The sequence below is a fragment of the Oncorhynchus mykiss genome, chromosome 7 (assembly GCF_057628025.1).
Source record: "Oncorhynchus mykiss isolate SJ-2025 chromosome 7, ASM5762802v1, whole genome shotgun sequence".
Taxonomy (NCBI): Eukaryota; Metazoa; Chordata; class Actinopteri; order Salmoniformes; family Salmonidae; genus Oncorhynchus; species Oncorhynchus mykiss.
This window is the reverse complement of record NC_143028.1, coordinates 2858957-2871259: the sequence shown is the minus strand read 5'-3', so window position 1 is coordinate 2871259 and position 12303 is coordinate 2858957. Positions and strand designations below refer to the sequence as shown.

The 12303-nt window shown below is 45.3% G+C and overlaps 1 protein-coding gene across 43 annotated transcripts in view; it reads left to right on the top strand.

Annotated features, from left to right (window-relative positions):
- Positions 1-1232: 1232 nt before the first annotated feature.
- The window catches only part of LOC110495607 (leucine-rich repeat flightless-interacting protein 2), a 46459-nt gene continuing 35388 nt past the window's right edge, over positions 1233-12303 (top strand). For 20 of the 43 annotated variants that reach the window (XM_090239755.1, XM_090239750.1, XM_090239747.1 and 17 more), the window contains exon 1: positions 1809-2543. In XM_090239755.1, the coding sequence (XP_090095881.1) occupies positions 2448-2543 (96 nt within the window). In that variant the 5' untranslated portion in view covers positions 1809-2447. Of the gene's footprint in view, positions 2544-12303 lie in introns of all 43 variants that reach the window. The other 23 variants (XM_090239760.1, XM_090239756.1, XM_090239736.1 and 20 more) reach the window with 11 other exon arrangements.

The window sequence follows — 12303 nt, the reverse complement described above, 5'->3', positions numbered from 1 at the left end:
CATTGACTCTGTACCGGTACCCCCTGTATATAGCCTCCACATTGACTGTGCACTGGTACCCCCTGTATATAGCCTCCACATTGACTGTGCACTGGTACCCCCTGTATATAGCCTCCACATTGACTCTGTACCGGTACCCCCTGTATATAGCCTCCACATTGACTGTGCACTGGTACCCCCTGTATATAGCCTCCACATTAACTGTGCACTGGTACCCCTGTATATAGCCTCCACATTGACTCTGTACTGGTACCCCCTGTATACAGCCCCACTATTGTTATTTCCTGCTGCTCTTTAATAATTGTTATTTTTATCTCTTACCTTTTTTATAGGTATTTTCTTTAAAACTTCATTGTTGGTTAAGGGCTTGTAAGTAAGCACTTCACTGTAAGGTCTACTACTGTTGTATTTGGTGCATGTGACAAATACATTTCATTTGATTTGAATGACACTAGAAAACATCAATTCAACTGCAATAACATATGAATTACACTAAACAAACAATCATTCAGGGCAAATCTGTTATCTGTCCCCACTACAGGTGTGGCAAGCCAGCAACATACCACCCTGCATTACACTGCTGGCTTGCTTCTGAAGCTAAGCAGGGTTGGTCCTGGTCAGTTCCTGGATGGGAGACCAGATGGTGCTGGAAGTGGTGTTGGAGGGCCAGTAGGAGGCATTCTTTCCTCTGGTCCAAAAAAATATCCCAAATCCCCCCGCAGTAGACTGATTGGGGGTGCTGCCCTGTGTAGGGTGCTGTCTTTTGGATGGGACGTTAAACGGGTGTCCTGACTCTCTGAGGTCATTAAAGATTCCACGGCACTTATCGTAGGAGTGTTAACCCTGGTGTCCTGGTTAAATTCCCAAGCTGTCCCTCATATCATCCCCAGCTTACAATTGGCTCCTTCATCCCCCCCTCTCCCCTGCAACTATTCCCCAGGTCGTTTCTGTAAATGAGAACGTGTTCTCAGTCAATTTACCTGGTAATGAAAAGGTAGCCTAGTGGTTAGAGCATTAGGCCAGTAACTGAAAGGTTGCTAGATAAAAACCCTGAGCTGACCAGGTAAAATCTGTCGTGAACTGTTCCTAGGCTGTTCCACTGTTCCTAGGCCGTCATCGTAGTTAAATAAAATATAGGAAGTGATTTCCCCGCTATGTATTGGCACTGAGCTCTCAGGCCTTATCTTTCTCCACTAGAGGGAGTCATTTCCCACCAGTTGCTATGGATTGGCACTGAGCTCTCCGGCATAAACAGAAGGCGTTCATCTAGTTTACTGACTAGACATGAGGTCAGAGTTAACGTTACAGATTAAAATAGTCTGATATTATAATTTAGGCTTGAATCAGAAATGCATATAAACAAAGGAATAAGATGAACACACAGCTATTCAGAGAATTGCCATACAGTCCTATGCCACAATTTTGACATGGCAAGTGAGATTTATTTGGTTGAACTCAGTGCTGACCTTCCTTCTAAAATAACAGTAGGATAATAGCCTTTCTGTTCGCTTCGAGACTATTGGAGACGTCTAAAGACAGTGTCAACTGAACGACCTGCGTCGTGCATTCCAGGGTAATTCCATTCGGGTCATTAGGCTACAGAATATTTGTTAAGGCATCACACCATTCTCAAGCTATACGATACATTCTGAACGAAAAAACCACAAATGATCTGCTTTGAATATTGTATGACCAGTAAAATTCGACTGTTTGGAGGACACCCATCCCGGCCATACTGCGGCCACTATCTATCTCCAGCAGGCTCGAGGCTCTGCCCCGGAACGTGTATTCATCCCGCTGTGGTTATCATCCGGGATTGCGCTGCAATAAAACTTTCGTCCATCTGCTTTGACATCTCGGCGACTCCCGCGTTCTCTGCTAAAGCAAAGAACGAGGACATTAATTCAATCGCTATTAGGTCTACCTACAGAACGATTATTTATCAGGCTCGCGTGTGTTCTTGTTTTGGTGTTCCATACCGAAACGTATCTAAATGATGACAATTGCCTAGGATTAGCTAGATGACAATTCGTTTTCCAATGTACCCAAAGAGGGAAGCCTGATGCTATGAGGGTGTTTTGACACATCAAAGTGACGCGTGTGATGTTAGTTGTTTATCAGCAACAGGAATCAAGGATATTCGTAATGCAGTTTGTTACGTTTGAAGGCGGTTACATTGAAACAATGTATCATAATGGCATCACGTCTCGTGCCTGGGAAGCGAATTGACGATGGATTGTTGTTACATTGTAGCTACCCGATTGTAAATAGTTGACTTCTTTTTTTGCGTGTTATTGGTGAGCTATTTTTCCATTACGTGGAGATGGTGATTATATTTTTCCAGCGTGCCCTTCATCGTCATCATTCGGCTCCTGTGTTCCATTTTTGAATTTCTTCGAGGCTGACACGTATGCTACAGTAAGGACTTTATCACAGAATACACAAACATGGGAACTCAGATTACTGGCACTGGAAGAAAAAGAATCCCCAACAGGGAGAGACTGACCGCAGAGGACGATGCCCTCAATCAAATCGCTCGAGAGGTACGTTTTGGGATATGATTTTCCTTCTTATTTTGGGAGGCAATGCTCGTCATACTGCGCCAAACCTATTCCACGGAGTGCCTTCAATTTAAGCCTATTTTATACATATACATATATTATGCCAACATAAAGACACGAGCATGTCTATCATACTTGTAAAGTATAGCCTAGACCAGACGTTCCCAACCTGGGGTAGTAGGACCCCTGGGGGCCTATCCACAGGGGGTATTTAAGAAGACTCTTGAGACTATAACCTTACTGGTAAAATGCACACGAGGGGGTACTTCAGGGGTACTCCGGACAGAGCTAAATTTAGTTGGTGGTATAGTAACCGAAAAAGGTTGGGAACCACTAGCCTAGGCTACACTAGGACTATTCAAAAACCATGCATCAGTTGCTGCAGCCCCACACCCTCCTCAACTGACGAACACAGCGTGGTAATTATTATTCACTGGGGGTAATGGATGTGTATCGTGCTGCCTCTCCGATGCTGTATGCAAGGCATTCCCTGGACTAACAGACAAAGACGCATTATTTGTAAAAGGAACCACGGACATTGTTTGCTTGGCCTACATAAACTGGCATGTGGCTGGACAGTGGATCAAAGTGACACAATGAATGGGGGAATTGTTGAGGGGTAAATTGCTTGATAAAGACAACTGGGGATGACCTTCGTGGCAAGGACACGTTTACACGTTGAAATGGGTACCAACTGTAATGTTAGACTTCCTAGCTATTGATCCATGTCCTATTCATCTGTCATCTATCATCTATCACCTGTCATTTATCACCTATCACCTGTCATCTGTCACCTATCACATATCATCTATCACCTGTCATTTATCACCTATCACCTGTCATTTATCACCTATCACCTGTCATCTGTCACCTATCATCTATCACCTGTCATTTATCACCTATCACCTGTCATCTGTCACCTATCATCTATCACCTGTCATTTATCACCTATCACCTGTCATCTGTCACCTATCATATGTCATATATCACCTATCATATATCATCTATCACATATCATCTATCACATATCATCTATCATCTATCATATATCATCTATCATCTATCACCTATCATATATCATCTATCACATATCATCTATCATATATCATCTATCACATATCATCTATCATATATCATCTATCATCTATCACCTGTCATCTGTCACCTATCATATGTCATATATCACCTATCATCTATCACCTGTCATTTATCATCTATCACCTGTCATTTATCACCTATCACCTGTCATCTGTCACCTATCATATGTCATATATCACCTATCATATATCATTCTATCATATATCATCTATCATCTATCACCTATCATCTATCCATCAATCATCCATCATCTATCACCTATTGATCTATCATCTATCACCTATTCATCTATCATCTATCCATGACGCTTATTAAAGAAGCAGGAAAGAGCGAGTGAGAGAGAGAAAAAGATAGATGTAGGTCATACTGCAATGAGAGGTGCATCTCAATATGAGAGGGAGTCTGAACTGGCTTCCTTCCCTGGTCTCCTCCTCTCTTTACAACAATTTGAGGTCACACGATAGGTGAAAACAAATCAGTGCAGACAGAAGATAAAGTAAACCACATCATATCCAGCAGATGCTTTTAAACACTTTTCATGTGGCAATCTCAGCAGGAATTGAACCCACAACCCTAGCATTGTAAGCGTCACGCCACACTTACTGAGCCACAGAGGACCACATGTGATGTGAGATTATGTTTTTTTGGGTGTAGGAAACACAATCAGAAGTTGATGGGGATACAATCATAGGGAGATTGACAGACAGTTTGTCATCATACTATATTGAAGTCTGGCGCCAGGTAGCCTAGTAGTTAGAACTTTGGGCCAAAAGGTTACTGGATCAAATCCCTGAGCTGACAAGGTAAAAATCTGTTGTCCCCCCCCCTGAATAAGGTAGTTAACCCACTGTTCCCTGTTAGGCTGTCATTGTAAATAAGAATTTGTTCTTGCCTAGTTAAAATAAAAAAGTCCAGGACTCTAGTGAGACTCTGGCTAGTATTTGTAAGGACAGGCTTCTGACCAACTTTAGACTGAAGTCTGTTGACCAGTGACCACAACATCTTGAAAATATTGACTTGCTGCGCCCGGTGCCCATTGCCCGGTGCCCATTGCCCGGTGCCCATTGCCCATTGCCCGGTGCCCGGTGCCCATTGCCCGGTGCCCATTGCCCGGTGCCCATTGCCCGGTGCCCATTGCCCATTGCCCGGTGCCCATTGCCCGGTGCCCATTGCCCGGTGCCCATTGCCCGGTGCCCATTGCAAATGGCCTCCAAACTGTCACTAGAGCCCAGCTCTTCCATCTTCATCTGGTTGATTTTATCAACATGTAATCCCGGTCCTTGATGATGTTAAAACAACTCACCAGTGTAATGCTGTGCTGTAGGTTTTCTGACCAGCCACGACTGTAAACTGAAGGAAAAGCCTCACTATGTGGACCATAATATTCCCCCTGAAAGGTTCTAAATGTCCTCACTAGATATCAAAGGGCTTGTTATGCTCTCCTGCTCCCCTGCCATTCTTCTAAATAAAGAAGTATACAGGGTAATATGTCAATGTGCAGTAAGAATCATGTGTTGGTACAAAAACACAGAAAGGTTCTATTAGTCAGAACCACTAGTCAGATCCTTGAACACATAAACGTCCCTAATTGTCATGGGTGTGGTGGGAGCTAAGCAACCAGGAAGGCAGTATTTTGTTTAGTGCTGACATCAGAGGAGGGCTTAGTCACCATATGAGTGACAACATGATGTGAAGGCACATCAGAAGACACTCCCACCCACATGCTAATGAGAATACGGTCTGAAATGGGATGTTGTCATCCTGGAATATAATAACACACTGTGTGCCTCATAACAGTGTTGACAAAGCTATACAGCTGTTCTTAAGCAGAATATGGGGTTGTTTTGAACACACACACACACAGACACACAGACACACAGACACACACACACACACACACACACACACACACACACACACACACACACACACACACACACACACACACACACACACACACACACACACACACAGAGGAATTTTCAAATGCAACTACTACTTCCTCCAGTCTTCCTCCAGTCCTGTCTCTCTCCCATCTCTACACACTATAATCTATGGCACTGATAAGACTCCATAATACTCCAGTCCTGTCTCTCTCCCATCTCTACACACTATAATCTATGGCACTGATAAGACTCCATAATACTCCAGTCCTGTCTCTCTCCCATCTCTACACACTATAATCTATGGCACTGATAAGACTCCATAATACTCCAGTCCTGTCTCTCTCCCATCTCTACACACTATAATCTATGGCACTGATAAGACTCCATAATACTCCAGTCCTGTCTCTCTCCCATCTCTACACACTATAATCTATGGCACTGATAAGACTCCATAATACTCCAGTCCTGTCTCTCTCCCATCTCTACACACTATAATCTATATCACTGATAAGAATCCATAATACTCTATCCAGTCTGTTGGAAATGGTTCTCAATGAGACATCAAGTGTCTCTCAAACCAAACCAAGTGCAGTGAGGCCTGAAGCCCCCAGTCATGTGATAACAAACCGTTGAGAGCTGCAGATGACAGACAGACATCATTAATCCAGGGCCCAGAGCACGATGTTGTCATCAACTCATTCTGCTGTCATGCCAGTGATATTCAGCAGGTACCTGCTAGTCATATCATTAGTGCCAGGGTGTTGTTTGACAGTGATATAAACAGGTACCTGCTAGTCATATCATTAGTGCCAGAGTGTTGTTTGACAGTGATATAAACAGGTACCTGCTAGTCATATCATTAGTGCCAGCGTGTTGTTTGACAGTGATATAAACAGGTACCTGCTAGTCATATCATTAGTGCCAGGGTGCTGTTTGACAGTGATATAAACAGGTACCTGCTAGTCATATCATTAGTGCCAGGGTGTTGTTTGACAGTGATATTCAGCAGGTACCTGCTAGTCATATCATTAGTGCCAGAGTGTTGTTTGACAGTGATATAAACAGGTACCTGCTAGTCATATCATTAGTGCCAGGGTGTTGTTTGACAAATAACAGACAGGCCAGATTCAGAATCCTTAGTCAATGGTGTTAGGGGGTGTGTCCCTGTGGAATTAGGAGGAATTAACAGATAGACAGCTCCAGTATTAAAAGGAGGGGGGGGGGGGGGGGGGGGGCAGTACAGGGGTCCATGGTGGGCTTGGGTCGGGGGTATGTGAGGGGGAAGAGATGGGCTTTTGGCTGACTTTCATGTTCTAGCTGGTGAAGTCTGACCTACTGGGCAAGCTGACAGCTGTTCCCTTGGGTGCACATTTATGTGTGTATTGGTGTATGTACATGTTCATGTGTGTGTGTCCACTTTTGTGTGTGCGGGTGTGTTTGTGTATATGTGTGCATGCGATCTGTGCACGTGTGTGTTTGTGTGTAAAAGCACTCAGCAGCCACTCTGCACCAGGGGATTGGACTGTGTCTATGCCAGTGACCTGCATCTCTTAAGCCTCTCAGCATCATCCACATCCTGCTTTAATCGCAGGTTGACATTTATTGTCACGAGTCTTGTCCTGAAGGCAGAACTGAGCGAGTTCCCCTTAGATAGACCAGCTGGAAAGTCAAAATTGGCTATATTGTAAAAATTACTGAAAACAAAAATGTGCTTTTTGATCTTAATTTAAGGTTAGGGTTAGGCATTAGGGTGAGCAGTCTGGTTAAGGTTAGGGATAGGCATTAGGGTTAGCAGTCTGGTTAAGGTTAGGGTTAGGCATTAGGGTTAGCAGTCTGGTTAAGGTTAGGGTTAAGGTTAGGGTTAGGCATTAGGGTTAGCAGTCTGGTTAAGGTTAGGGATAAGGTTAGGGTTAGGCATTAGGGTTAGCAGTCTGGTTAAGGTTAGGGATAAGGTTAGGGTTAGGCATTAGGGTTAGCAGTCTGGTTAAGGTTAGGGATAAGGTTAGGGTTAAGCATTAGGGTTATCAGTCTGGTTAAGGTTCGGGATAAGGTTAGGGTTGGGCATTAGGGTTAGCAGTCTGGTTAAGGTTAGAGATAAGGTTAGGGTTAGGCATTAGGGTTAGCAGTCTGGTTAAGGTTAGGGATAAGGTTAGGGTTAGGCATTAAAGTTAGCAGTCTGGTTAAGGTTATGGTTAGGCATTAGGGTTAGCAGTCTGGTTAAGGTTAGGGTTGGGCATTAGGGTTAGCAGTCTGGTTAAGGTTAGGGATAAGGTTAGGGTTAGGCATTAGGGTTAGCAGTCTGGTTAAGGTTAGGGTTAAGGTTAGGGTTAGGTATTAGGGTTAGCAGTCTGGTTAAGGTTAGGGATAAGGTTAGGTTTAAAATCCTCCTCCTATGACTTTGTGGCTGTGCCAGCTAGCACTCTGCAGAGCTGCCTCCAGAACAAGATTCATGAAGAAAAACGTGAACCTGCACTTTAATCACTGCTGGAGTAGTGTCATGGCAACAGTAACCAGCTTTTACTGTATTCTGGCTAAATCATTAATCATGTCTCAAAACAATATTTGACCCATTTAATCTAAAAGGGATTCCCAACGAGTGAGGTTGGGTGAGGTGGCATGCGATTAGTGAAGTGTGATGAACAGGCGATTGGTCTAGACTTCCAGCTACCTTTGACCTCCCATCAGCGATGATGATTCAATACATCTACTGAGTCAGAGGCCTAACCTTCCTTCCTTGAAGTGCTGTAGTCACTGTTGTCTGAAATGATCGGACAGGTGAATGTAAAGGTTTGACTGCATAGCTTACAGCGACACAGGCATGCCAGATATCTGAAACATGGAGTCATTGCTACATGTACCGGCTCTCTTAACTTGTCCTCACTGACTGTGTTGACATTAGGGGATGTGACTGTACTGCCACCCTTCTCCCTCCCCTCACTTCCATCAGCATGTTGGGCATCACGGCAGAGCAATTTTGTCCATTAAGTGTCTTTATAATATGGTCTAAAGAGCCTAACACACACACACACACACACACACACACACACACACACACACACACACACACACACACACACACACACACACACACACACACACACACACACACACACACACACACACACACACACACAGCAGAAGTCTGCTGCTCTTCAAAGTGCATAAATCTCTGCATGAGGCTCCTCCTAAGAAGATTACCACAGTAAAATGCTGCTATGTATACATCAGGGCACTGGCCTGTACAGGGATGTATCAGACAGACAGACACCATGTGTTCTCTGCATGGCCATTAGTCTCAAACACCCTAGAAAACTCCAAGCTAAGTGCTCAACCCCCACTACTGCTTCAACACATCATGAGACTAGAATGTACTGTTATAGTATTATGGGGTTGTCACAACACACCTGAATGGGAAACTCTACTCTGCCCCCCAACAAGGCCTCATGAGCACAGCATGAGACTAGAATGTACTGTTATAGTATTATGGGGTTGTCACAACACACCTGAATGGGAAACTCTACTCTGCCCCCCAACAAGGCCTCATGAGCACAGCATGAGACTAGAATGTACTGTTATAGTATTATGGGGTTGTCACAACACACCTGAATGGGAAACTCTACACTGCCCCCCAACAAGGCCTCATGAGCACAGCATGAGACTAGAATGTACTATAAAGTACAGTGCATTACGCTTTTACTAAACTATTTAGGTTAAAGTGATCAACCGTTTATAATGATCACATTTTCCTGCACTTATGTGTTCACGATGGGGCGAAGCCTAACTTTCATTGAGGTCAATGGCAGAACAGAGGATTTCGTCCTAACGGGAAGCTAGGATTTGCCCCTATGAGAGGAGTGCACTGAATAACTTCCAAGAGACTTTATTTTCCAGTAAGTGTTGAGGTGGCCCTTCCCTCTGCTCTCACTCAGAGAGCCTGGCTAGGAATAGATCCGTAGGGATGCATCCTGCCTGTGAAGGTCTTGACACTGGTGAAGGAAAACATCTGGAGTTACAAAGCTGTTCTGCTTTTAAGCCTCCATGAGGTCTGTTCTGGATGGGAGCTGCTGCTGTCCAGGCCGACTAGTGTAAAGCTTCCAGGCCTCTAATAGTACTGACCAGTGCTGCTGCTGTCCAGGCCGACTAGTGCAAGCTTCCAGGCCTCTAATAGTACTGACCAGTGCTGCTGCTGTCCAGGCCGACTAGTGCAAAGCTTCCAGGCCTCTAATAGTACTGACCAGTGCTGCTACTGTCCAGGCCGACTAGTGTAAAGCTTCCAGGCCTCTAATAGTACTGACCAGTGCTGCTGCTGTCCAGGCCGACTAGTGTAAAGCTTCCAAGTCTCTAATAGTACTGACCAGTGCTGCTGCTGTCCAGGCCGACTAGTGCAAAGCTTCCAGGTCTCTAATAGTACTGACCAGTGCTGCTGCTGTCCAACCCGACTAGTACAAGCTTCCAGGCCTCTAATAGTACTGACCAGTGTTGCTGCTGTCCAGGCCGACTAGTGCAAAGCTTCCAGGCCTCTAATAGTACTGACCAGTGTTGCTGCTGTCCAGGCCGACTAGTGTAAAGCTTCCAGGCCTCTAATAGTACTGACCAGTGCTGCTGCTGTCCAGGCCGACTAGTGTAAAGCTTCCAGGCCTCTAATAGTACTGACCAGTGCTGCTGCTGTCCAGGCCGACTAGTGTAAAGCTTCCAGGTCTCTAATAGTACTGACCAGTGCTGCTGCTGTCCAGGCCGACTAGTGCAAAGCTTCCAGGCCTCTAATAGTACTGACCAGTGCTGCTGCTGTCCAGGCCGACTAGTGCAAAGCTTCCAGGCCTCTAATAGTACTGACCAGTGCTGCTGCTGTCCAGGCCGACTAGTGTAAAGATTCCAGGTCTCTAATAGTACTGACCAGTGCTGCTGCTGTCCAGGCCGACTAGTGCAAGCTTCCAGGCCTCTAATAGTACTGACCAGTGCTGCTGCTGTCCAGGCCGACTAGTGTAAAGCTTCCAGGCCTCTAATAGTACTGACCAGTGCTGCTGCTGTCCAGGCCGACTAGTGCAAGCTTCCAGGCCTCTAATAGTACTGACCAGTGCTGCTGCTGTCCAGGCCGACTAGTGTAAAGCTTCCAGGCCTCTAATAGTACTGACCAGTGCTGCTGCTGTCCAGGCCGACTAGTGCAAGCTTCCAGGCCTCTAATAGTACTGACCAGTGCTGCTGCTGTCCAGGCCGACTAGTGCAAAGCTTCCAGGCCTCTAATAGTACTGACCAGTGCTGCTACTGTCCAGGCCGACTAGTGTAAAGCTTCCAGGCCTCTAATAGTACTGACCAGTGCTGCTGCTGTCCAGGCCGACTAGTGTAAAGCTTCCAGGTCTCTAATAGTACTGACCAGTGCTGCTGCTGTCCAGGCCGACTAGTGCAAAGCTTCCAGGTCTCTAATAGTACTGACCAGTGCTGCTGCTGTCCAGGCCGACTAGTGTAAAGCTTCCAGGCCTCTAATAGTACTGACCAGTGCTGCTGCTGTCCAGGCCGACTAGTGCAAAGCTTCCAGGTCTCTAATAGTACTGACCAGTGCTGCTGCTGTCCAACCCGACTAGTACAAGCTTCCAGGCCTCTAATAGTACTGACCAGTGGCTAGTTTTATCAGAGCAGTCTTTAAGAACTGGACTCGCGATTGACTCATTGGTCTAATGCACTGCATCTCAGTGCAAGAGGTGTCACTACAGTCCCTGGTTCGAATCCAGGCTGTATCACATCCGGCTGTGATTGGGAGTCCCATAGGGCGGCGCACCATTGGCCCAGTGTCGTCTGGGGTAAGCCGTCATTGTACATAAGAATTTGTTCTTAACTGACTTGCCTAGTTAAATAAAGGTTAAAAGAAACCAGGGGAGTGTTTTGCCTGGATTATATTTCTGGTATTTCTGTCCTGTATATAGGCCCACAATACGCGATCCAACATTACTTTTTTGTGTGACCAGAGATATACAGTTATGGCTTGAAGCATAGACACCATTTTCACAGGTTCACCTTTCATTACTTTTTCCCCAATGAAATTGTATAAATTATTTTAATTTAGTCATTCACTTTATTGTCACATGTCCCTAAACTTGAATTTGATTTAGTGGCGATATTTCCAAAGATCCACTTAGTTTCACAACCCTAGTGGTTAAAATGACACTATGGAGGGTAGTGTATACAGCCCAGTACATCACTGGGGCCAAGCTTCCTGCCTTCCAGGACCTCTATACCAGGCGGTGTCAAAGGATGGCCCTAAAAATAGCCAAAGACTCCAGCCACCCTATAGTCATAGACTGTTCTCTCTGCTACCGCATAGCAAGCGGCACCAGAGCACCAAGTCTAGGTCCAAGAGGCTTCTAAACAGCTTCTTCCCCCAAGCCATAAGACTGCTGAACAGTAAGAAAATGGGCTACCCCAACTATTTACATTGACCCCCACCTCCCCCCTTTCTTTATGCTGCTGCTACTCTCTGTTTATTATCGATGCATAGTCACTTTACCCCTACCTACATGTACATATTACCTCAATTACCTCTACTAACTTATACCCACGCACATTGACTCGGTACCGGTACCCCCTGTATATTGCTTTTAATGAAAATGACAGATCTATAACTCACATTCCTCTGTGGATTTGGTTGTCACCCAACAAGTGACATATCACAGCTTTAAGGCAGGATGTGAATGAGTGTCTGCAATGATCCACAATGATTAATCTGATATGGTCTACACTTGTCTAGGCAGCCCCAGACCACCCTC